This window comes from Dicentrarchus labrax, unplaced genomic scaffold (assembly GCF_905237075.1).
Source record: "Dicentrarchus labrax unplaced genomic scaffold, dlabrax2021, whole genome shotgun sequence".
Lineage (NCBI taxonomy): Eukaryota > Metazoa > Chordata > Actinopteri > Moronidae > Dicentrarchus > Dicentrarchus labrax.
The window spans coordinates 19,233,962-19,258,416 of NW_026136709.1; the positions used below are offsets into that span (position 1 = coordinate 19,233,962).

The 24,455-nt window shown below is 40.5% G+C and overlaps 4 protein-coding genes across 33 annotated transcripts in view; all 4 read left to right on the top strand.

Moving 5' to 3' along the window:
• The window catches only part of LOC127369243 (NACHT, LRR and PYD domains-containing protein 12-like), a 54,813-nt gene extending 53,932 nt beyond the window's left edge, over positions 1–881 (top strand). For all 28 annotated transcript variants that reach the window (XM_051410379.1, XM_051410395.1, XM_051410377.1 and 25 more), the window contains one exon: positions 41–881. In XM_051410379.1, the coding sequence (XP_051266339.1) occupies positions 41–62 (22 nt within the window). In that variant the 3' untranslated portion in view covers positions 63–881. The remainder of the gene's footprint in view (positions 1–40) is intronic.
• Positions 882–2,652: 1,771 nt separating this feature from the next.
• Positions 2,653–4,777, top strand: otos (otospiralin). The gene is made up of 4 exons (XM_051410423.1): positions 2,653–2,763; positions 2,912–2,978; positions 3,449–3,472; positions 4,306–4,777. Exons 2-4 carry the CDS (start codon positions 2,921–2,923, stop codon positions 4,491–4,493), a joined length of 270 nt encoding a protein of 89 aa, XP_051266383.1. The 5' UTR covers positions 2,653–2,763; positions 2,912–2,920; the 3' UTR covers positions 4,494–4,777.
• Positions 4,778–5,496: 719 nt separating this feature from the next.
• Positions 5,497–12,027, top strand: cops9 (COP9 signalosome subunit 9). Its single transcript, XM_051411186.1, has 3 exons — positions 5,497–5,694; positions 6,655–6,727; positions 11,817–12,027. The coding sequence occupies exons 1-3, from the start codon at positions 5,632–5,634 to the stop codon at positions 11,852–11,854; spliced, it is 174 nt and encodes a 57-aa protein (XP_051267146.1). The 5' UTR covers positions 5,497–5,631; the 3' UTR covers positions 11,855–12,027.
• Positions 12,028–12,137: 110 nt separating this feature from the next.
• and1 (actinodin1) lies at positions 12,138–22,734 on the top strand. Of its 3 annotated transcripts, none has more exons than XM_051411184.1 (7): positions 12,138–14,385; positions 14,890–14,999; positions 19,005–19,049; positions 19,460–19,611; positions 20,003–20,416; positions 20,871–21,122; positions 21,266–22,734. In XM_051411184.1, exons 2-7 carry the CDS (start codon positions 14,927–14,929, stop codon positions 22,289–22,291), a joined length of 1,962 nt encoding a protein of 653 aa, XP_051267144.1. In that variant the 5' UTR covers positions 12,138–14,385; positions 14,890–14,926; the 3' UTR covers positions 22,292–22,734. The 3 variants fall into 3 exon arrangements, with proteins under 3 accessions (XP_051267144.1, XP_051267143.1, XP_051267145.1); XM_051411183.1 differs by having other exon boundaries at positions 14,908–14,999; XM_051411185.1 differs by having other exon boundaries at positions 12,138–14,375; positions 14,908–14,999.
• Positions 22,735–24,455: the final 1,721 nt, after the last annotated feature.

The window sequence follows — 24,455 nt, forward strand, 5'->3', positions numbered from 1 at the left end:
TGATTTATGACTTCTGTTGTCTGTCTTCTTTTCTCATCAGATGGACGCCAATCAGCATGTGAGTGGTGAGGAAGGTCGTTGTGTTGGAGGATCAGCTGTGTACTGATGATCCAGAGAGGTTGAAGCAGCAGCATCAGCTCTGACTGGGCCATGTTACTGGGAGGTAGAGTGGAGAGGAGAGCTTCATCCAGCAGTGACTGACAGAGGAATCACAACCAGTGGAGATGACTCAAGTCCACCATCATCCCTGTGTGTTCCTCTGGATGTGACAGAGTATCATCAGTGTATCTGGACTGCTCTGCTGCTGCTCTGTCCTTCTACACAGTCTCTGCAGACACACTGAGACTCCTCCACTCCTTCTGCTCCACACTCAACCACCTCCTCCTCCTGGATTTTATTCTTTCATTCATTCACATATTCTGAACCCAAACTGCCTCTACACATTCATTCTGTTTATGACAACAGAACTGTAGATGAACACATTGAATTGGATATTTCAGTGTTGCTTTCTGTTGCAGCTCCACCCTGTGGAACGATGGAGAATTGCAGTTAATTTCCACATTTGTAATGTGAATGCCTAAAGTTACCTCTATGAAGTTCTGGTTATTACCACCAATTCCAGAAGTTTTTCATAGTTTAACAGATAATTGATTTATAAAACACAGAAACAAGAAGATAAAATCTGTTAATTGAAGCTAGTTGAGAATTGCTGTAATTAGTGCAACATTATATATCTATATATTACCTTTTTTAAATCTTTTTTCTAGTAGTCCTTTCAGTAGTGAAAAAGACAAGAAAAAAAAGAAAACAATCAAAGATGTCTGCTGAGTGTAAACATTTATTCAAACCACACAAATACAATTAAAACTGTAATTAACTGACTTTGTTTTTTACTTCAAATTTAAGAAAACACACACAGCTATGTACCTGGAAGAGTTGTCAAACAAAAACAATTAAGAAGCAACAAACTTTTGGATTTGAACACTGGAAATTAATCTGTGTGTCACAGCAGGCGCGGGTTTTCCTCTCTGTAGTCGTGGGGGTCTCCTTTGAAGGGCAGATGTGGAGGGTGGTTACAGATTCCCATCAGGAAGACGATGATGGTGCCGAGGGTCATCACCGGGGTAACCAGGAAGTAAAAGAGTCGGTCCACCGTACGAGTGATCCCACTCCAGTTATCTTTCTCCTGTGAAGAGATCATTAAAGATAAAGTGTCTCCTCTAATTAACATACATGGCCAAAAGTATGCTCGGTCCACAGCCGGCTTGATCTCTGCATACAGCTGATCTGTCACACCTCCGTCCTCCTGTGGCTTCACAACTACACAAAAAAAAAACACACAGAGGGGGTTAATAAAGCTGTGATAATGGGATGAGATCACTGTGGCCTCATGTCCCACAGAGGAACGAGAGATTTAGGGTAAAACTGGGATAAATTAGGTTAAAAAGTGACATTTTTACTTGTCTACGGTTACATATTTAGGAACTTTTATTATCTATGTTGAGGAAAATTGCATAAAATGCATAAATACCGTACAAATTAAATTAAAGGTGCAGAGGAGGGCGAAGTGAGGGAGTTACAATCTGCAACTACACCACTAGATGCCACAGAATCCTGAGTAACCCAGAATGCTTGCTGTTCACCTTTTGACTTTACGGAGCTTTATAGTGCGTTTCAGCTCATTGTTTATCTGTTGGGAAGGGTCGGGGGAAAGCTGTAAAAACCCTCAGCAAACAGCATACAGACAGTTAGAGACTAGCTAAACCACTAAAGATTTGTCCTCCTGCGACCCCGCGTCCTCATATGGGGACAAAGTTTTACAGTAAAAAAGTCATAATTCTTTGTGAAAACGACTAATTGTTCAAAGACATTGCCTGTTTTTTTATGTTTATCAGGTCCTACTAATCCCAAATAGCTAGGAGAAAATAAAAATTGAAGCTGTAGTACTAATAAAGCCGGAGAGTTGATATAAAAGGAATAATTTTCATTACAGACTGAATGCTTTTAATGTTCTCTGTGACCATCTGAGCTTGGGACTTACAATAAGTTAATCCAACCATATGGATACAACACATCGATTGATCAGTAGCTGGACCCCCTCGTAGTGAGGGAGTAGCAATCTGATTGTCAGTGTAGTGGACGGGCTCGGTTTGGTTTGACCTTGTCCTGGATGTAGGGTGAGCCTGTGAGCCTATTTACAGCACAATAGGCAAGTACCAGTGACTTGAAACGGACTCGATCAGCCACCAGTAGCCAGTGCAGGGTGTGGAGGAGCAGTGTAGTGTGGGAGAACTTCAGTTGGTTGAAGACTGCTTATTGACGAAGAGTAGAAAAGTCACATTGTACTGCGTAACTCTCTGCTCTGTTTGTTTCTGAGCTGGAAAAAAGAGAAAGAGCTAAAACTGCTTTGTTTGAACTTTTTCTCTGAAGTCAAGTCTTGTAATATGATACTGACACATCAACTCTCACTTGGGTGCTAATCCATTTAGCATCATTAGTGAGAGGGCAATTTGTGAACATACAGGGGGAAATAAATATGCATGGACAGATTTTGTACAGGAAATATCAAGGAAGAACTTCACTGTGTAAATAGAGTATAAACTGGGCACGGCTTGACTGTGTTTGCATATGTGTGTGTGTTAGCATGTGTGTGTGTATGGTGGAGGTCCACTGGCTATTCCTCCACCGAGCCCCTCACACCACAGACCACAGTGAACCAGCAACAGCAGCATCTCTCTGCACAGCTTCACAGACTATTTACAGGTAAGCATTTCACCAAAACTTAATTTACCTAAATTTTACTTTCACAAAATTCTGGTTTAAAAGAAAACAACTTTTGGGGGGCTTTGGGGATCATCACATGTACTGATAAAGTGACCACTGAACCTCATCAACATTTTTGTTAATTTAGGAGGCCAAGATGAAGCTGTTGGTCTGGCTCAGTGTTCTCCTCTGCCTTTTTGCCTGTCATCTCAGTGGTGAGTTTAATTTTTCTTTAATCTGTAAATGATGCTTCAGATTTAATATTGTCTTGACCAGGCAACAGTTGGTGTGTTGTAACTCAAGTTTAGTTTGTTTGTTTGTACAATATAAACATGCAGTGGTGAAGCACTAAAACCCAATTTGATATATATGCTGCAAAAAAGCTGTGTATGAATCATATATGATTGTCCCAGATGTGACGGTGCTGCATCCACAGGAGAGCATCTGTGTGTGGTGACGGCGTGTGCACAAAGACGACTCTGTCTGATGAGGAATTCTTTAGGCTTCAGACTGTGAGAGTGTGTGTGTGTGTGAAATGGTCAGCAATAATATTTGAGGAGGGAGCAGGTATCCTGCAGTCCTCTGGGAAAAAGTTCAGTTTTCCGCACTTGAATCCTGTCTTTGTGCTTTGGAAGCCTTGGAATGCTTGGGAATGTTAATTTCTCTCTCTCTCTCCTCCTCACAGAGGCAAGAGTCATCCCAGAAGGAGGTACTGTATATAAATAACACTTCTCCTTTTAGACACCTTCATATTTTGCAACAAACACAAAATGCCTCAGATATTATAGTTTTCCATTTCTTGTACTTCTTCTGCAGTGGTGGAAGAAAGATTCAGATCTTTTACTAACTTCTGTTCTATAAGATCTTCATATGTTTTGAACCAATCAGCTTTGTGACAATATATTCCAGCGAATCCAAGAGGATTTTTAAATAGTTTATTCATCTTAAGAAATAGGATAATATTCTCAACCCATAAAGGAATACTTAATTATTCAGTATATCAGACACATTCAAAATCGAGATGACCAATTCTGACATACGTGGTTTTCACTGGACAGGAAGGAAATTAAAAAATGTAAACTGAAAGGTAACTAGTAACTAAAGCTATCAGACAAATAGTGTAGTAAAATAGTGCAATATTTGGCTCTGAGATGTATAAATGGCATAAAAGTACATACAAGTGCCTTGAATTTGTACGTGAGTAAATGTATGTAGTTACATTCCACCAGACATTGAGTTGTGTCAGACATTGGCACAATGATTTCAAGCAGAAGTAAAGACTCACATTCAACCCAAAGGCTTCTTAAGAAAACTGCCACCCGCTTTTTAAACATTTTTTGAACTTTGAACATTATTGTGAAATTCCTCATTGAGATACTTCAACAACAGAAGCCTCAGTAGACCAGAATGCTTGTTGCATTTTGAGCTGGAGGTGTGGCTCACTTTCTCTTGAGTGGGAAAAAAGTACTCTTCCTCTCTTTTCACATATATAAGTTCACGCCCATTCTCTGAGAGTTCCTGATGTGTCTGATCTCCTTTTAGTGCCATACGATCAACCACCAGCTGTTCCCTACTGGCCCTACTCCACCTCTGACTTCTGGAACTACGTTGAATACTTCAGATCCATCGGCGCCTACAACCACATCAACGAGATGGCCCGGGCCTTCTTCGCTCACCAGCACCTCGGAGACACTCTGGGATATGAGACCAACGAGGGACATGAACACTGAAAGAGGGGATGAAAGGAGCCTGGAGGGCCGGAAGAGGGCAGGGAGGGAGCCGCTGAGAGTAAATAAAATAGAAATGCATTTCTTACTTTGACAGAAAGGAGAAAGATTTTGAGGAAATACATTTATAAAAATAAATGTGGAGAAGAAAAGGCATAGTGTAGCATACAACATATATCACTGTTTGAAGTGTATACAAATAGAATACAAATGTAGAGTATGTAGCCCTGTTGTAGGATTGTATATTATCTTCATGTGCCACAAATAAATACAAAAACGTCCAAATATGTCATTTTGTCTATGATGATTTAAAATGTGTCTCTTTTTCCTTAAATTGTCCTAAATCTTTTATCTCATATGTTTTCAAAGGCTGTTTACCGCTTTCACTGAATCCTTGTAATTAGAAAGTGAATACTAGTGTCTTCTTTACTCAGTCAAACATTATTCCCATACATTTTTCACCAACTTCTGAAAAAGTATCTAATTTCACTGTCACTATATCTGCCTTAATCAAACTTACATGGATATATTTTATTTATATTTTATTAATTTGTACAATTAATTATATTATAAACCTGTTAATACACTTCATACACTTTGGTGATATCACATTATTACCCCTCAATTAAATAAATAAAACATGTTGCCATTTTTATTAATTCTAGAAAGAATTCCCTGTGACAGAACTGAAGAGATTTAATATTAATTAAATCTTAATATTGATTGATTTAATGTCACATATAATAATGATAAATAAGTCATAGTGGTTATTTTATTGCATAATTAGAACTTTTAATATGTAAAGTATATTTTGATGTGCTGTTAAATAGGATTACATGCAGTACTTTTACGTTACGTTACGTTACGTTGAGTAAAATATCTACTTCATACTTTCACCACTGATACGATGAAATATTCCTGTGATTAATATTAAAATCTATTTCCTTTATTTCTAAAGGGAAAACTCTTTTTTTGTTACCGGAAGTAGAGGGCGGACCGACTGACACAAGCTCGTAGAGACAGCCGAGCCCAGTTTAGTGTTGCACACGTTTGTTTTGTTTGAGCAGCTAGCCTTTGCTAGCAGTAAACAACATCTTTTAAAAGTACTCCTGAACTAAAACATTAAATAAAAATAGAAATAATGAAGCCCGCTGTGGACGAGATGTTTCCGGAAGGAGCCGGACCGTATGTGGACCTGGACGAGGTCGGTGGACTTATACACACACACAAACAGTGGCTAATGCTAACTAGCTCAGTAACGTTAATTATGATAGTCTCAAAATAATTCTGTCAGATACAACCGACTACGTGGGTTTTAAATATCATTTTAAGAATAATAACATTGTGCATTTCGTGTTTATTTTTACTAGCGTTATAAACACCAGCTGTTGTTTCCTCTTCGGTGTTTGTTTCCTATTTTTAACCCCAAACTCAACCTGGGAAACTTTAATGTTATAATGTATATAATAATATACTAGAACTACTCATACACTGATTTATTGTAAAGCTTTAATAATTAATAAGCATTTATAATAGCTTATGTATTTTAAGCTTTGTCTACAATGAATAATAAATAAATCAAACCCTACTACCTTTCAGATTTATTATTATTTTTACTTACTGCTGTTAAAAGTAAAATTAACTCGAGTAAAAGTCAGAAAAGTTTTAATTTCTTAATATACTGCTTGTATTTTAGTCTATATTAATGTGTCATATTTTAATAATCTGAAGGGAACTAGTGTGTGGTATCAAAACACTACTTAAGTAAATGTACTGGCCTTCCACCACTTCTACATTTTAGAAATATTACATAACAGCAATATCTCTAGTATCTCTAGTAAGTATCTCGTTAGAGCACATTATACACACGTTAACCAAACACACAACCCCTGATCATACCAGGCAATCTCAGTCAGACAGACCTAGAATACAACTACTCTTGAAAGTAGCAGAGAGATAAATAAAAGAAGACACTCTGTATGATTGATTGCATTTAACATGTTTCCTTCTACACTCTCCTCTCCTGTTATTACATTGAAGGAGAAATATGTTTTCATATTGTTCCCTAGTAACCTCTCTACTCCTGTTTACATTTAATGTAATGCTGTATGAGTGAGTGACCTGCTGATGCTATAAAACTGGTTGTACTGCTGTGTGTTAACAGGCAGGAGGCAGCAGCGGCCTGCTAATGGACCTGGCAGCCAATGAAAAAGCAGTGCACTCTGATTTCTTTAACGGTAAGTCATTGTTCTAAATGATCACATGTGTACCACTTGGGTCAACGTGGTAGCACAATATGGCAGCAGGACGGTGTGGGCGAGTGCGGAGGGAGCTTGCAGAGTTGAGCAGAAATGTTCTTTTATTTAAACAGAAATCTTATTTTTATTCAGTATAATAACAAGTTTCGGCAATAAGCTTAAATTTCCTTGATCTGTATCACGACTGCAACTAAAATGATCAAAGCCAAATGACACGATGCATCGCAGTAAGTAGCAAAAAATATTAATTTGGCCCTTTTAAGGGTCACATCTAATAGAGAAGTATGATGAAATAAAAGCCCTCTAGTGTTTCGTTACAAATGTGGGTAACTAAAGCACGTTTCCATCTTTCCTCTTGCTTTATTACGCACATTTGTCAGGAGACGCTCAGGATTTTAGACATGAATGGCTGCGTTTACATGCACTTAAGTTATCTGAACATCCCCTGTTCCATATAAATGCCTTTAATGATCATGGGATTAACAGAAACCTGGTGAAACACTTGTAGAGAAACCTGATCATTTGGCCACGTAAATCGGTCTTTTAAAGTCAAACTGAATAAAACTGTGACATGACTGACCTGTTCAACACATGTACACAGTAAAGTAAAAAAAAAGCTCTATTAAAAAGTCTTTAAAGTGAGAGCATCGTATCACTAGAAACGTTTCTTGGTGAACATATTAACTCAAATGAACTTAACATATTCCAATATTTATTAAGTAATATGAAAGGTTAAAGAGATTATTGACAAACTGCATAGAAGTTTTAGTTTAAGCACAGTATCCAGCTTTTGTCGTAACCACATTGTGTTCTCAAATTAACCCTCAAAAATCCGGTTGTTCCCCTGTAAACACCGGCTTATGTGTGAGCAGGCACGCAGAGGACACTCTAAAAACACTAAGCTAATCTGTTTTCCGTCTTGCAGCGTCGGCTGCAGGCAAAACAATTTTGGCTCAGCAGCGCATGACCTAGAAAGAAAAGAGCTGATTGTTAAAAAGAAAGAAAAAAAAGAGAGGAAAAGAGGAGGATGGTAAAGTGAGTTTATAGCTGTTGTTAGACTGAAACTCAGCGGGACACCTCGCCAGTCAGCTGCTTTAAAAACACACACACACACACACACACACACACACACACACACACACCTACGCACTCCTTTAGATCACTTGGGTCGTTAACACGTAGACCTGCAGTTCGGTGAATTCTCATGTACGGCACGTCCCGGGTCGTGGCCCTAACGGGGATTTCACTCCCATAAGGACCCTTCATACTAATAATGAACGAGGAGGAGTATTGCAATACCACGTTTCTGTTGGAAATAGACACAGCTAGTAGAAATGATTAGACCGACATTAAGTGTGTGTCCAAAATGATGCAATTTAATGGTTTGTAATGTAATATAATGGGACTCTATACCCTCATCTTTTTATACGTGCACACCAAACGTTTAACACTCAAGGCTGATTGAGACGCGCGCTGTGATTGTTCCGCTAGGTCCGTGCACGTGCTCTGAGATTGGGAAGCGACTGATGCAAAACCCAGTTGAGTTAATAATGCTGTTTGAGAAACGCTCTTTAAACGTACCCACACATTCTCAGACAAGTGTTTTCTTACACACAGACAATGAGGCACACACGGGACGCCGCCTCGCTGCATAATATGCTCTTGTCTGTCCCCTCGTATTCCCGTGGGGGGAAAAAATACTAAATGAGGAAAAGCCCAGACAGATAGGAGAGAGATGAGGGAGTTTTTCATTTGCAGAGAAACGCAGACATTAGCGCACAAGTATAAATATAATGAAATATATAACAGTGTAGATCATATATGTAGGCTAGAAGCTACATACAATGAGAAATCAGCCTTAATGAGACTGTTCTTAACCAAAGGGCAGAGGTGAGTGCGGACATGAGAAAGAGTTTCGTCTGATTGGAGAACCAAGGCGATCATTTAAAACCATTGTTTGATTTTTTGAAGAGATTAATAGTGCTCCCTAAGCTTAGGCTGAGGTGTCCCTCTCGACCCGACATGGTCACGACAATGTAATGTTAAGCCCTGTTTAAAAGGTCAGCTAAGAAGTGTTCAATGCAAAAGAAGGCTCCCATTCCCTGGTGGTGGAGTGGGTTGTGTTAAAAGTTGCAAGGGGTTATGGGTAGCCAAGGGGCAAGCTGTTTGCCTCGTCCCTTATTAGGTGAAACATAGGAATGTCCTGTGCCTGGAAACCAAAGGGACATGAAAGAAAGAGTATTTCAAGCCTGGTGTGCTGAATCAGTTTCAGCCTAGGGACATTTTAGCAGATATTTTTAAATCTATATGAATTATTTCTACATAAATGACTTCTATATATCCTACATCTACAGCTGCAAACTGTTTTCAACTCAGTACAGTTTACATCTGCCACAAACTCACAGCTTTTGATACAAAGACGTCTGTAGTAGGGCTGGGTATTGTTGAGAACCTCACGATTCAATTTTGATTCTTTAGGTCACAATTCGATTCGAATTCGATTCGATATTGATTGAAATGCTTCGATATCGATTCAGTAATAAGTAGAATTACACAAATAATTCATTAGAGTACCTGTTGATAATTTTAAAAGCTTCGGGACGGCGACTTCCATCATGTGTTTGCGTGTTGGTATGGCGTATCGTGGTTCCAGTGTGTATACCATGTTCTTAAAACCCCGTTTTCCACGACACTGTACGGTCGTAGGTCCTTACATATGAAGACGGCCACAGACGCCGTTATCTTCTGTGCGTGGGCAGAGTTTGGCGGCAGTTTGCAAAGGAAGGATCTGTCGAGTTGCGTCTGTTTTGAATCTACAGGTTTAGCCGCGGGTTGCTACAGAGCATCTGCATGGTGTCGGCTTAAGTGGTTTCGCAAATTTGTTGTGTTATTGCAGTATTTTAGTACTGTCTGGCACAGCTTACACACTACCTTACTTTGGTCTATTTCCCGTGTGCCGGGTTTACACTGCAATCCAAATGACTCCAAACGTCTGTTTTTAAAGTTGAAGGCGCTGGTTTAACACTGCTGCTACCTGCTTCGGTTGCCATGTTGTTGTTGTTGTGGTCGAGTGCATCCTCCGTCCGTACAATGCAAATCACACAAAAGGTGTTTCGCACCGCGCCCCCACTGGCCAGGGGCTTGAATCGATTCAGAAGATTTAATGAATCGATATTGAATTGGGGAAAAAATATATTGCAATGCATTGATGAATCGATATTTTTACCCACCCCTAGTCGGTAGTCAGGATAATGTGTGTGTGGCTCGAAGGAGAGTCTGGATCCAGCACACACGGTTGCTACAAATAAATCACGCTGGGCAGAGACACATCACAATTGGTGACCAAAGATAACAAGCAAATGAAAGAAATTGCAAGTTATGTCAAACACACTTCCACATACAGTATATAAATGTGAGGATTTGGCAGCCATCTTTCATCCGAGCATTTTTAGTAAACCCCCTCTTGATTAGAGTAAAACAAACACCCAGGACGCAAACATTTTACGTGGAACTGTGAGCCACCTCGTTACCATGTGAGGTTTTTAGTGGAGCATCCAGCACAGTTGCTTTATTCTTTCATAGGGGACAATGTATGGGTTCGAATCACGGTATTGAGCCAAGAGCCAAAGAGTTAGCTCTGTAGTCACCGCCTGTGGGCTTGCTCGATGTCCCGCCCACTGCATCTTATTGCTTCCACGTATGAATCACAGATCAACTATGTTCCCTCAATATTCTTTAATAAGACCCAAATAGAGCAAAATGCCACAACACCTAGGAGTTGCCTTCAAGGTGATGAGCAGCCAGTTACTTTAGCTGACCACGTACCACGTACTCATTGGTGTGCCAGCACCGTCTGCCTGGTCCTACACATTGGAAGCGTGTGCTGTGTGTCGATAAACGGTCACAGGGCAGGAAAAGTCCTGCACAGTGTTCTTATAAAGCCACCTGTGGCTACTGAATTTTGTCATCTGCTGTGACATCTGTGAGGAAAAGTGGGACGGTTGCCACTGGGCTTGAAAAGACCCCCAGTCCTGAGGGATGCAGCTATAATGTACCATCATTTTCTGTCCGTCATTTTCTCAAATATTGGATTCATCCATAAAATGTCCATCACAAGCTGCATATTCAAATTGTTGTGTCCAAAACCTAAATTAAAAAATAATTAAATAAATAAAAAAAATAAATTAAAAATATATATAAAAAGATATTTGGTTTTACTTCATAGAGCATTGGGGTTTTGAGGACCCCCCAGGCATCCTTGAGAGGCTCCCAGGGGTCCCCAGAAATAGAACCTATTGTCACAGAGGACAAAGACAATTAGCTATTTGAGAAGCTGGAAACAGTGAATTGTTATGCATAAAAGGATTAATTAGTTGATAGATAATTGATTAGCCGTTGATCACGTGATCTATTAAATCACATATTGTTTCAGTGCTAATCAACAGAGCTTGTAGATGCAGTGTTTCTTTGCGTGGACATTAAAGGATGAAACTGTGGTGCTACAAGAGGAATCAGCCATATAATAAATAATATCTTTTTATTTTTGTCTCGTGATGTGGAGAATTTCCTCAGGTACTGATGCATAAACAAACGCTCTCTGATCAGTCTCTGTGGTCTTAAATAATTGTATTTATTGACAGTTCTGTTTCCAGGAAACAGACCACCCTCCCTACTAGCTTTTTGTGCAGCACTTTGGAAACTTTGTTTGTTAAAATCGTGCTATATATATGTGTATATATAAGTGGATTGGATTGGATTGGATAGCTTAGTTACACCATGAGAACTTCATAAAAAGGTTTGTTTAGTCATTTTCCACAACAGCTAACTTGCCTTTATAAGAAATGCTAACATATGTAGATGCAGTTCCCATGTGTTTCACAAACAAACAAAGTACAAACAAAGTAAAAGAGTCCACCAAACAGCATTTGAGAAGTTTAAACTGGTTTAAACAAGAATAAACGTTATCTTTGTATAGCATAATTAGCTGAGAATGTAGGAGTTCTGGGAAACATCTGGACTAAAATTGTCTCTTTTCTCTCCGTCTTGTATTCTCTCTTCCCACCTGCAGACTTTGAGGATCTGTTCGACGACGACGACCTGCAGTGACGACAGCATCTGAACCCCAGTGTGTTTCTGTGAACGTGTACAGAGGAAAATGAAAATGGGCATATTCTGACCACAGGTTCTCTTATTTGTACAGCCCCTCCCCCCTTCTATATGTCACTCACCACTATGCTGAAATAAAGTCTTTTTGTTTTTACAAAAAAAGAAAAAGAAAAGCTGTCTTGGTGAACCAGGTGTCTGTGAATTCTGAGAATCCCTCACATTCCGGCTTTAGAGAAAATTATGAGTATGGTTTTGGCGTCGTCGTGTTTGAATCTGCTCCCGGCTCGATTGTAGGTTTGTGGGCTCTGCGAAACACCTGTTGGCAAACGTTAATTACATACGAGATACAGTGTTAACATGACCACTAAATGTTCAGTTAGGGCACGATGGGACAGGAAAGGGGGCTGCAGAAAAATGTGGAAATGCTTAAAAATACAGAAGAGATAAAGTGTTCTCGTCTAGGTGCAGACTCAGGCTGTAAAATCGCTGTCGGTGATTATAGAGACGCAGTCAGCTATCATAAACAGAGAAGTGTCTTCCAACTATTTGTTTTGACTGTATGAACTTTGAATACAATTTAATGTATATATATTTTTTTAATTTTCCCTGAGATGATACATGTCCACATAAACCAGCTGCACATGTAGGCTTAAAACATAAGACTTAGAAAATATAACATTTTTTAAACTCAGTTTGCAATAAGAAACGTACACAATGCTTGGAGTTGTATTCATATTGCAGGATTGACTTCAGAGACAGAGGGTGGGCTGGACAGGGCAGGTGATCACAGTCTAATCTATAATAATACTGATAATATCAGAATGTATTTGCAAGTTCAGATTATTAATACAAAATATAATTAAAGTAAATGGTAACTAAAGTTGTTGCTACGAGTAACCGATATCTACAGGAACACAGAAATATCTGAGAAGAAGATTAAGAACAGTTTTGGTTATTTCACATGAAAGATTTCTGTCTGTGCCGGTTTCACTGATTTGAAGTGGGCCGGGCTCCGTTACAAAAACTGAGCTAATGCTGCTTTATGCTGGCATCACCATTTGCAGTGTTAAACTTTTGATATTGATATTTTCCTCAAACCTTTGACATTTGTTGCTCATTTAGTCATATATATATATTTAATGTTTGATGGGGAAAAAACAGATTTACAGCCATGTTTTAAGAGGCTTTATGATTTCTCTTATTGCAATTAAGGGACAGAACTGTAAAAAAAAAAAACAGCCCCTGTAATACACAGAGTACAGTAATGTACAATGTGTCTCAGTGTACATAAAACAGGGAAATGGAGAAGTTTAATCTGTGCTCAGAGGAACCCTCGCATTAAGAGCCAGTGTTCACATGGTGGCCATTTTCCAAACTTCAGTACATCCAAAACGAATAGAAAAATGTATCCTCTCTCCAAACTATACTTTAATAATGTTATGTTATGAAACATGATTGATTTGGGGGGTTAAATCACTTTTCGTGTGAAAAAGCTGATATTTTTTTGCAAATTGCAAATCTCAATTCCTCCATAACCTAATAAAGCGTCCCCAGAAGAAGAACCTCATAAGACTACTGAGTGTCATAACGGAATTACAGGCTTATCCAGTCAGATGTGCTGATATTGCATCACACGTCGCAGGTATATGGCTGTTTCAGAGACTCACTGTATGTGTACGTGTGTGTGTGTGTGTGTTAAAGGCTGGCATGTCTGAACACAGTTAAACTGAGGAGGAAACTGTAGATTATCAAATTCCTCATGTGTAGACCAGCTGTCCCTGTATGTGTGTGTGTGTGTGTGTGTGTGTGTGTGTGTGTGTTCAGGTTTAGACAGAAGCTGTGGTTTGGCCCTCAGTGAGGGTCTCTGAGAAGTTGCTTATGTGGCACCTCAGCTCCCCTTCATTATTTCCTGATGTTTTCTCTCCTGTCCCTTTCTGTCTTTTGTTTTTCTCGTTTGGGAGTGAGTGTTGAATCCCCAAAAACAAAGATCCAGAGTCTGATTTCTAACCTTAAATGTGACTCATAGAAATAATGATTAATTAATAATCAGTCGTGAATAAATAAATAAAAAGAAAACACCACTTGAGACAACTTCTCTTAACATCTCTCCACGTCCCCATCTCTGCTTCAAGCCCTCCCACCTTCTCTCTTTTCCTGTCTTTAATTACGGTGCCTCCGATTGGCTGACACTTTCCGCAGGATCTGACCAATCAGGCATCTTGTTGAGGTGGCCCTTGACCCCCTCAGGTGGTCCCTGTGTGTGTGTGTGTTTTTCTGTGTGAGTGTTAATGAATACTTGTTGGCGTGTGTGTTCGGTTTAAAACCGTGCCCGATCCCTTCGTCAGGGCAGTCTGTCAGAAGTGCCGCAGGGACAGGGCGCACCAGGAACCTCTGCCATACCCGCAAAAAAACACACACACCAACACACTTAGTGTTTGAGCCCAGGTGGACTGAGTCATCCGGCCTGTGAGGCTTCATTTGAGTCCACATCTGGATCCGACAAGACAGCCACGCCGATAAGGTAACCACAGGTAAGAGAGTGGTGATTCTGCACTTCTTCATGTTTGTTTTAGGTACTTACCAGGGATTCAAGTTCAGGTTGAAGTCAAGGTTGACTGCTGAGGAACACCTGGTTCTGTTTTAATGATGACAAACCAGTAGCTTCAGACCAGCCGGGAGCCTTGTGGCAACATGTTTGTTTAAAGCCTCCAAATCAGAGTTCCCTTCCAAGCCGCTCCAGGTCTCAGGTTGTGACTGGAGTGAAAACTGAACACCTTCCACCACATTTATATGTTTTTTCTGCACTACTGATCACTGTCACAGGTAACTAAACTTCTTTTAGGACTCTTGGTCTGTTTCCGAATATGCAGTTGTCTGGGGAATCAGTGAAACTAGCTATAATACCCTGGCATTTTGGATATTACACTGGTGACAACTGGTGTCAGGCTTAAAATGTTTTTATATTAAGGCAAAAAAGTGATGAAATTGATGGAGCGGGAAGTTCAGTGAGTAAAGCATCCTTTTTTGAATGTCAGTGTGTTCGGTATTTGCAGGAGAGGAGGAGGTGAAGTCATGGCTGGAAGGAGGAGAACCAGTTTCTCCGGCGTGTTCGTCACAACTCTGCTGGCTGTGATGCTGCTGCCTGGTGAGTACACAGTCCCCATCTAGACTGTTTCTATGGTATATGCTATGTATATACACGGCTTTCATGGTTCACTAAAACTGTCTAAGCTGTGAAGAAGTGCTGTGATCTTTTACGTAAGTACCAGTTGTACTGCACTGTAAGTTAGAAGTGCAGAAAATGGGCCCCTGTGAGTTTTATTGTTGTAGAGACAGAGCAAATTTTTGCATGTACTGGTAGTTTAATTTAGTGCTACAACTAACTTTAACATTTTCATTATTTATTCAGTTAACTGAACAAACCCCAAAGATACTCAGTTTACTATTTCAGTTTAATCACACATTGAAATTCCAGTTTTATGATCTAACTGTTTATTCAAACACCAGTCAGCATCTCACTTACAGTTACAGGACTGAGTGTATGTTGACATTTTAATAGTACACAAAAATGTAGCCTTCATAAAATAAATCAGGAAACCTACAACATAAAATAGCCCTGTAAAACTGTCTCAGAAAGATTGAAAATTTTTACAGTCATGCTCTTGAGACTGATTTGAGTTCTTTTGTATAAAAGTACATTACTTTGAACTAGGTATAGTTAATAACAGTACAGTACACCTACTATACAGTATGTAAACAACACATTGCAAATAACAGCACAACATTTCCTCTTTAATTTGAGGACAGCTTAAATGTCTCTTTAACTCCTCAATTTTTTTTTTTTAGCGCAGCAGTTTATTTTTTGGCAACATTACCTTAGGACTTGCTTTCAGATCATCCAACTCGAGGAATGTCTTTTGAAACACTTCAAAAGTATTTTTCAGTTCTTTTGGGTAGCTGAGGTTGAGTGCGTATAGCAGCCCCATTATCAAGGCACAGGCTCTGGGAATATCCACATCCGTTAGGACCTCTGTTCCCTCCAGGACGATCTTTGCACGGGCTGCAGGTATGCCACATGGTGTTGTGACAATCTTTATCAGTTCGCCCGTAATATCCCCGTAACCTGGTAGGTCAGAATCAATATAAATGTTTTCAGGGTTTGTAGTGGGAAAATTCCACATAGACACACAGTTCTTTTATGTAAACACACCCCCGCAATTTTTTGTTTAATTGTAGAACACATTACACAGCACCACAGTTATCTGCTAAAGACATTCACATTTATGTCGACGGGGTTTTTAGACTGCACTTGCTGCTCCAATGGTTGACTAACAAACTGAATGTGGGCTCAGTCACCTACAACAGCCTAGCCATGAAGTTATTGCTGCTCAAATCTTCAACACTACTACAAATTTTAAATAAATTTGAAAGAAACAAAGTTAAACTACTGAAAACCAGTGCCAATTAAAACCTGCCACTATAAAACAAAACTTAACAAACACTAATGTCAGACCGAATTATTAACATTACTGCTAGTTTACACATTACCACTGCTGATGGAGAAAAAGCATCTCGTGTTGTGTAAAACGATTTCTCGTACTGTCTGCTGATGCAGTTATTAGCTGTTGTGAATAAAACGAGTCAAAATTGTACGCCGTAAAGTTTGCAAACCGCGTTTCTCCAACTCTGCTCTGCTCAGTCGTGTCTTCCAACCTTATGCTTCAAACAGGCATGCCGCATGGTCTGTTCGTGCCCAACATGTCCGAGCAGGTCAGCCTTGTACTCAGCTTTTAACAAACATGGACACAGATTTTTAAGTTGTGCTAACTAAATACACCTCTATGTTAAGTTAAGGCAGAAATATATGTTGAAAATTAATGTATTATTGAGTTAAGACTATTTTATTTATTTTCATTTAGACCAACTTATTGAATTAAGTTATAAACTCATTATAATGTATACACATAACAAACTTATTTTTTTATGCAGAAAAAGCTCTGATTTTGAGCTATACTTACTAACCCCATAAATCATTTCTTAGAGTGTAGGTGAGTAATATTCTAAGTTACAGCACTGTACTAGTCGAGTATCATCCGACCTGATTATACAGAGACGCGTAGTTAAAAAATGTCAGCTCTAAATGGTCATAATTGGAAGCTTTTACATCACGATCCCACAATGATTGTAAGCGTTGAATGAGCTTATGCAATGGTTTTTTGAATGAAAAGCTCAATTAAGTTCTAAAATTACAACCCCAGAGCACTGGAGAAAAAGAAAAAAAACATGCAGTAATTTCACATCATTCAAAATGACAATTGGTTAGCGATAATCATGATGTTGATTGAGCTATTCACACCAGAGTATTCTTGTTAGAATTAGTTTTCTGTCTCCTTTTCAAAGCAGCAAGCCTCTTACATCAGTAAAAGTAAAAAAGTGTTGGAAGGAAAACGTACTTAAAGCATCAAAAATGTAAAAGTACTCATTAGGTTAGGTGTTTTTTAGGTGTCAGTGTGATGTTATATAATTGGATTTTTTATTACACTTTATGTTGCAGTAGCTCATAATAAAGCAAATTCGTTCCGCTTTATTTACAGTCGGGTACTTTCATTTGTTTCATATATCTACAAAATAACTATGGCTCTCAAATAAAAGTAGTGAAGTTAAAGTGTACAATATTTTCCTTGGACATAGAGTGGAGTAGAAGTATAAAGTACAAATACTAAAGTTAGGGTACAGTTAGGGTTAGGGTGCACCTTCCCCCTCCTGTGTCTCACCACAAAATCATTTGCTTAACATTCATATTTTATCTTTTGTTTTGCAGTTTTGTTCCTCATAATAAATACATTCTACTTGAGTTATAGCTTCACAATCTGTATTTCAAGGTTCTCTCTGTTAAGGTTAAGGGTTAGTTGGACTGCGAAGGGTGTCTGTCCTTCACCAGTTCATGGACACAGACCTATGTCACTGAGTCCCTGTAACTCACTCTGCTTCACATATATCATAATGTGGCTCTCTAACGCAACCTGTGGTGTTCACATAATATCTATAATGCTTCACCATCAAGACACGTTGCTCCTCCACCACCTGTTTCAGTTTTCTCTCGACATGATATTTACAGTGTGACAAGGTCTCATCTTTCTTTTAAAAATGGTTTTTAAAATTGCCCCGTGTGATGGTTAAAAGGGGGGGAGAGATCTGAAGGAGGAGGGGTTTCTTTCATCATTTCTGCTCCTGTAAGAAATTAGTACCTGTCAGCATCACCTCCTCCTCTGCTCACTTAAAGCTCTGCTGTTTCCAGATGTGCCAGCCAGTGTTTTTTACAGGCTCATAAAAAACAATACAGCGGATACACTGAGACGGCATCATTTAGCCCTCCTCCTCCTCCTCCTCACTGCTTCATCACCTTGGGTCACCTTCACTTCTTCGTCTTTGATTCTGTTTTTCTCTGCAAATTCATGCCTCTGCTTGTTACCCTTAATCTGTGACCTTACTACAGTGCGCATCATGTCTTCCTGATTACTCCATCAAAGCTCATCAAAACTGTTTTTTTTAATCAGGAGATTGATGTTTTTCCACTTCCGATACGCGTCACATAACCCTGAATTATCCCCTCTGGATCTCTCTTTTAAACCTGTCTGTTCCCTTTCTTATTCATCCTGCTTCTCCATCTCTTCCTCTCCTTCTGTAAGGCATTAACACCTTTTCCCTGTGGAGATGAAAGAAACCTGAAGCAGAGCTGAATCTGCTGTTTCCGTCAGCTGCATGGGGTCAAACAGTGCACATACGTACGCATAAGACACACACACACACACACACACACACACACACACGCACACGCACACGCACACGCACAAGTGCACATGCAGCTCTTTGAAAACTCAGCACGGGGTTTGATGTTACAGGCTCACCTATAAAATCTACAAAGAGCTGCAGTCGCCAGCGCTTGAGGCAGAGCCAATTACCCCTGTCCTATTTAATGAATAATATCTTCCTGTATGTGTTTGAGGTTTAATGTCATATATTATCACTGATGTATTACAGACACATTTAAAAGTCTGAATAGAAAGAGTAAGCAATTTCCAGAATTTAATCTTAACTTCTGTAACTTCTGGATTTTACATCTGTTTTTGCTTTTCTCTGTTTTGTGCAGCGTTCTTGTCTGCTGGACCGATTGTGCAGAAGCCCAAAGGAGATGGTAAATATGTGATTTTTCATCTTAGCATACTAAAACATTAGCGTTTGTTGATAGAAAGACCTCAGTGGCCATTTGCCGGGGTTGAAAGACCATGAAAGTTGTTGAAAAAGCCCATGAAAGTACTGTTTGATTAAAAAGTAGCACCCAAATTCATCACCAACCTCACCTCGCTTCAATGTTGCATCCACACCTAACCCTGTGATTGATAAGTAATGTGATATAGCTGCAATTTTCTTGACAAGTAAAAACAATTACGACTTAATGATGTCTAACCCCTGAATATAACAGGTTTAAGGCCTTGGATATCTCATTATAAACTTTAAAAGTCATGAGTAAGTCCTTGAATTTTATGTCCAAGTAAGTACAGAAGCCTTGGGATCAGCAGTGCCTTTGTGTTTTTAATTTTCCAGCCTCAGCGGGAGAAAGTATCCAGGAGAGAGCGGTTTCTGCAGAGTTACACAGGAGGCTGATCCGCAACCGCAGGAACATCAGCTGGTACCAACAGCACTCTGACTTCTGGGGATGGTACAAGTACTTCACCGACAGCGGCAACGCGGAAGCAGTAAGTAGACTATGTAACACACCCACAAAATCAGCCATTATCTTTCTTCTTTCTACATTTATTACTTTGTCTAATGAAAGCATTATAGTGACAGTGGATTCCGATAATGGAATTTCAACCAATAAGCAGAGGCAGCCTGTAAGTAGCCTGAGTGGCGAAACCAAGGGCAAAAAACATCTGAAGCACTCAGCCCACCACTCACTCCTGCTCATTAAGCTTATTGCTCTGAGAAGGCTTTTGCACCCCCATCCGCAGTAGAAATTGTATACATATATACACACACATATATCGATCATAATATTGCTCCATGTCTGCAGAATGTGTAACCATGCAACTCTTTGCTACTTGGTGGTAACACAATCAGCTCACCAATATTCCCCCCCTGCCTCAGGTTCAGGAGATGGACCGCATCTACCTGGCCTACCTTCAGAACAAGAACCGTGCTGAGGGACGTCGCTCCTACAAGGCCTACTTGCGCCACCTGGGGGAAGTGTACAAGTCCTGTGCCGATTCTGATGACCCCAACTGTGTGGCTTCTGCCACCAGCAGGCCCAAACCTAAACCAGAGCCCCCCAAACCTGCACCAGTGAGAACCTGTGACCCCACGAAGGACCCCTATTGCCTGTATGCTGCTTTGGCCCAGGGAAAGAGCCCTTACCTGCCCTTGGTGCTCCCAGCTGCCACCCCTGCCCCAGCACCAATGAAGGCCCCAGCTCCTCTTTACGTTCGCTCTGCTGCTCCAGCCAAGGACCCACAGTCAGGCTATTACTACTACGCTCAATCTGCAGTGCCTTACCTTTCCAAGGTACGCTTTCAGACAGTGTTTGTGTTATACTGGAATTCACTGAACATTAAATATATTTGGTACACTGCATGCAAAGAAATACCTAAAACGTATACAGTAATATTAATAGGAATTTTGTATTTTATTATATTTCAACAACTTACCTAACCTTATGCTGTTGCAGTGTGTGAAGAAAAGCCACAATGTGTAGAATCTTTAGAAGTTTTTTGACTTTTTTGCCCCCTTGTAGTCATCGTACACTATGGCAGTGTCCCTCAGTCCAATCTGTGCAGTTAGGTGTAGTTTTCAGCCCTTCATTTTTCATATTCCCAATTATACCCAAAACATATATAGCATCTTCAAATTCTGATGTAAGACATAAAACAAATGTACACACAATGTTCTCAAACTGGAGGTACAATAGATTCTTAATAACATCAAGGTAACATATCTGCCCTTGTTTCTCATACTTCAGGAGCAGAAGACCGAGCTGCTGCGTATCTGCCCCTCTGACGATGTAGAGTGTCTGCAGTACCACCTGAGAGCGGCCTACGGGCATTCACCCTCTGCTGGACCTCTGCCTTCCTACGCTCACCTCGGCTGTGACCCCAAGAATGACCCCACCTGCAAACCCAAACTGGTGCAGAAAGCCCCTTCTGGTCTCTACCTGCAGTACCCCAACTGTGATCCACGGGATCCCCGTTGTGCCTATGCTGCCTCCCTTGTGGTATGCTTTGTTACTGTGAAAGATTTTTTCAAATTCAGTTTAACAGATTTCAACTGCTGCATCCTGTTTTTTTATGTTTTCATTTGTACCTATGCCTTGATTATCACAACTTATGGTGTTTCTACTGTCATGTGTTCCTCCAGGCGCCCCGTGCCCCTAACCCTCCTTCCCCTGCTGGCCCTGGATCCTGCAACCCTCTTTTTGAAGAAGGCTGCAACCCTCTAACCGCCACCAAGTTTGCTACTCCCCCTGAGGCATACAAAAACGAGGAAAAAGAGGAGGCTGCTGCCATTCGTGCTGCCCCTCCTCCTGCTGAGCAGAACAACGACCCCTATGCAATGTTTAGGGATGCTTATGCTAATGCTAATGCTAACAGAGTTATGGATCCCTATGCTATGTACCGCCAGGCTAGCGCCCCAGCCTCTCCTCCGGCTAATGACCCATATGCCATCCTGCGCAGATTCATGTCCCAAGCCCACGGGAGTGACCCATATGCTCCCCGCATGGAGGCTGCTCCAGAGTCTAACCCCAATGATCCTTTCTCTGCTATTCGTGAGGCTGCGGCCGCCATGCATCGCCGTGGTCCTCCTACCCCGAGGCAGCAGTACCCTTTTTCCAATCCCAATTATGAAGAGCCTCCACGTGAGGAGAGCCACCCTCTGGGCCCACCAGGTAAAACAAAGGAGGGCTACGACTGCTTCATCGGCTACGATCGTGAGTGCTACCCCGTGAAGCCCAACAAGCCACGTTCTGGAGTTCACCGCCGCATTCCCTATCCTGCCGAAGCCTACGAGCCCCACCTGAACGCTGACGGCACCCGAAATGGAGTCATGGAGCCTGAAAACCCACACTGTGACCCTGAACACGACCCAGACTGCCGCCTGCGTCGCTACGAGCCCGAGCAGACCCATGCCGAGGCCCACCCTGAGCAATACGGCCAGGAGGACCACAACCAGAGGGAAGCAGAGAGCAAGCAGCATCAGGAGCAGGAGGAACAGGACCAGTATGAGGCTGAGCCCTACCAGAGCGGCCAGGAGGAGCCTCACATGCCCTACCAGCCACTCTCACAAGGTATGCCCAGCCTCCAGGACATACTGAGGCGCTATGGAGACCACTACCCTGAGCAGGGTGATCACAGAGCCTATGCAGATGATTACCGCAAGAAATAAACAAGTTATAACCCACATGCATGCAGATGGACATGAATACACAGTCCCGTGCGTTCTTGTAGCTTAGCCCTTGACCACCTCACCGCACGCAGTATGTCCTACCTGGACCAGATATGGGACTTGAGAGAAGTCTATGGACCCAATGAGCGAGTACATGCATGTACATCCACACATAGCTTCCAGCTGTAGGAGCACGCTCAGAAAGCCGAGGGTGTTCCAGCAATGTTTTCTTCTCTTTAGCTGCTTTAGACCTGTTGCTTTGGCCTATTGCTTTCCATCTTCCACCTCCTCAAACCACTCGAATGTGTAATGACTCCTCAATGCTTTGCTTCTGTATCTATGCATCTCACATTTTTTACTTGTTTGTTGCTTGTGATCAGTGATGGATTATGTAAAGATTTTTTTTTATTTTGAATGTTCTAATAAAAAGCTCTAGAAAGCTGTTTTTGTTGCTTTAATTTAATGAATCCAGACATTCAACTTAACTACACAGAAAAAGTGGCTATAGCCTCTGGGTCTGAAAAGCCAATGAAGTCCCTTAAACCTGCATCCTCTCTAATGACCATCAGGGGGCGACCCCACTGGTTGATCTGCTAGAAATTGAAAACTTCTTACTTGAAAGAGTGTGTGGAAGAGTTTCTGGTCTCAATTGCTTGTAGACCCAGATATCCTGAATTGTTGTATGAACCAAACTGCATAAATAATGGTAAACCACTAAGCCTCAAAGCATCCAAAAAAACTTCTCAGACCACTTCAATAGTATATGGTTGTACATTTGAGACATAGAACTGCAGAAGTTTAGACCAGGACAAAACAAAAAAATGTTCATGTTAGGAATTATTGCAAAATTGCCACCTTTCACCCTAAGGTAAGTCTTCTATTCAAGGAGATATATTTTGGGAGGAGCAGCACCTTATTAAATATCTAGACTCTAGTCTAACTTTCCAAAGATCAAAATGGTAAAACAACAATATTTAATCGTATATGTAAAAGTTATGTTACAGGATGTATGTTAACTTTCTTCTCCTTTATTTAAAGTGGATCCATTCTAATTAAAATCAACTTGTCTGAAACAACTTGATTTCGGGTTGTCAGCAAAAACAAACACCTACTTTCTCAAAAGTGGGTCTACAGCTTGTTTTTTTTAAAGATTTAGTGGCATCTAGTGGTATAGTTGCAGATTGCAATCATTTGAATACAGTGCAGCCTTCCAAGGGTGAAAGAGAAACTATGTTGGTTACGAAACTTGGTCTGTTCATTATGAAAACATACCTATGAATATTACATTCATTTCTGCCAATAGATCCTCCTAAATGTAACACACTGGACCTTTAAAAGGTTTTCTCTCTGCCCCTCTGCTCTCGTCTTACCCTCCTCTGACTTCATCTTTTGACATGCTGGTTCTCTTCAGCTCCAAATACACAGCATGACCAGGTATCACAGAGAGAAGAGGCCTGACTTTATTGATCCGAGAGCTCTCAGACACACTAACAGCATCAGCCATTCAGACGTCCAGGGTGAAGCTCTTTTAGTGCTCAGACAGTTGCAGAAAAGTCCTTACTTGAGCCACTTCTCCGCCATTGTCATTGTTGGTGGCTCCTTCAAGAGACAGATGTAACTGGGAAACAAAAAACACTTATGGAAAGAGATGGTGAAAGGTTTGGAGATTTGATTGGTTATTCTCGTTTTGTTTTACTTTAATCAGTAATGTAAATGCCAGCCTTCATATGTCTCTAGATTAGGTTTAATTTAAGCAACTTCTGAAGATGTTAAAGCTTTAAAAGCTGTTTGGAAGACGTTAAAGCAGTATCTAGACTGGAAAAACTATAAAAAGAAACATGAAAACAAGTAAGAGGAGATAGAATAACAAGGTTTTAGAGGTTATGTCTCCTGTTCCATTATCGGAGATGGATGTTGTGCAGTTCCCGAAATTCCAACCCAATCTTTAAGTTGGTTGAGATATAGACATTTAAAAATGTCAAGTCTGACAGCAAATGACCTTCTAAAAACAACTTAAGATAAAAAGTTAGAAAAAAGTTCCCAGGTCCTGGATAAGAAAAACAATCAGCTTTTCAGCTATGTAAAAAATACTCTTGAGACTTTTTAAGATATAGTGCCAAAGAATAATTACCTGTAAAAATAAGGTTTATTGCAGTTAAGAGGG

What these genes read in the sequence shown, in the direction of transcription:
- and1 (XM_051411184.1), top strand. Translation starts at nt 14,927, where the DNA reads ATGGCTGGAAGGAGGAGAACCAGTTTCTCCGGCGTGTTCGTCACAACT. An exon ending in GGCTGTGATGCTGCTGCCTG is followed by an intron (nt 15,000 to 19,004) that starts GTGAGTACACAG and finishes TGTTTTGTGCAG; the next exon opens with CGTTCTTGTCTGCTGGACCG. An exon ending in ACAGCGGCAACGCGGAAGCA is followed by an intron (nt 19,612 to 20,002) that starts GTAAGTAGACTA and finishes CCCCTGCCTCAG; the next exon opens with GTTCAGGAGATGGACCGCAT.
- otos (XM_051410423.1), top strand. Translation starts at nt 2,921, where the DNA reads ATGAAGCTGTTGGTCTGGCTCAGTGTTCTCCTCTGCCTTTTTGCCTGT. An exon ending in TTTTGCCTGTCATCTCAGTG is followed by an intron (nt 2,979 to 3,448) that starts GTGAGTTTAATT and finishes TCCTCCTCACAG; the next exon opens with AGGCAAGAGTCATCCCAGAA. An exon ending in AAGAGTCATCCCAGAAGGAG is followed by an intron (nt 3,473 to 4,305) that starts GTACTGTATATA and finishes ATCTCCTTTTAG; the next exon opens with TGCCATACGATCAACCACCA.
- cops9 (XM_051411186.1), top strand. Translation starts at nt 5,632, where the DNA reads ATGAAGCCCGCTGTGGACGAGATGTTTCCGGAAGGAGCCGGACCGTAT. An exon ending in CGTATGTGGACCTGGACGAG is followed by an intron (nt 5,695 to 6,654) that starts GTCGGTGGACTT and finishes GTGTGTTAACAG; the next exon opens with GCAGGAGGCAGCAGCGGCCT. An exon ending in GCACTCTGATTTCTTTAACG is followed by an intron (nt 6,728 to 11,816) that starts GTAAGTCATTGT and finishes TCCCACCTGCAG; the next exon opens with ACTTTGAGGATCTGTTCGAC.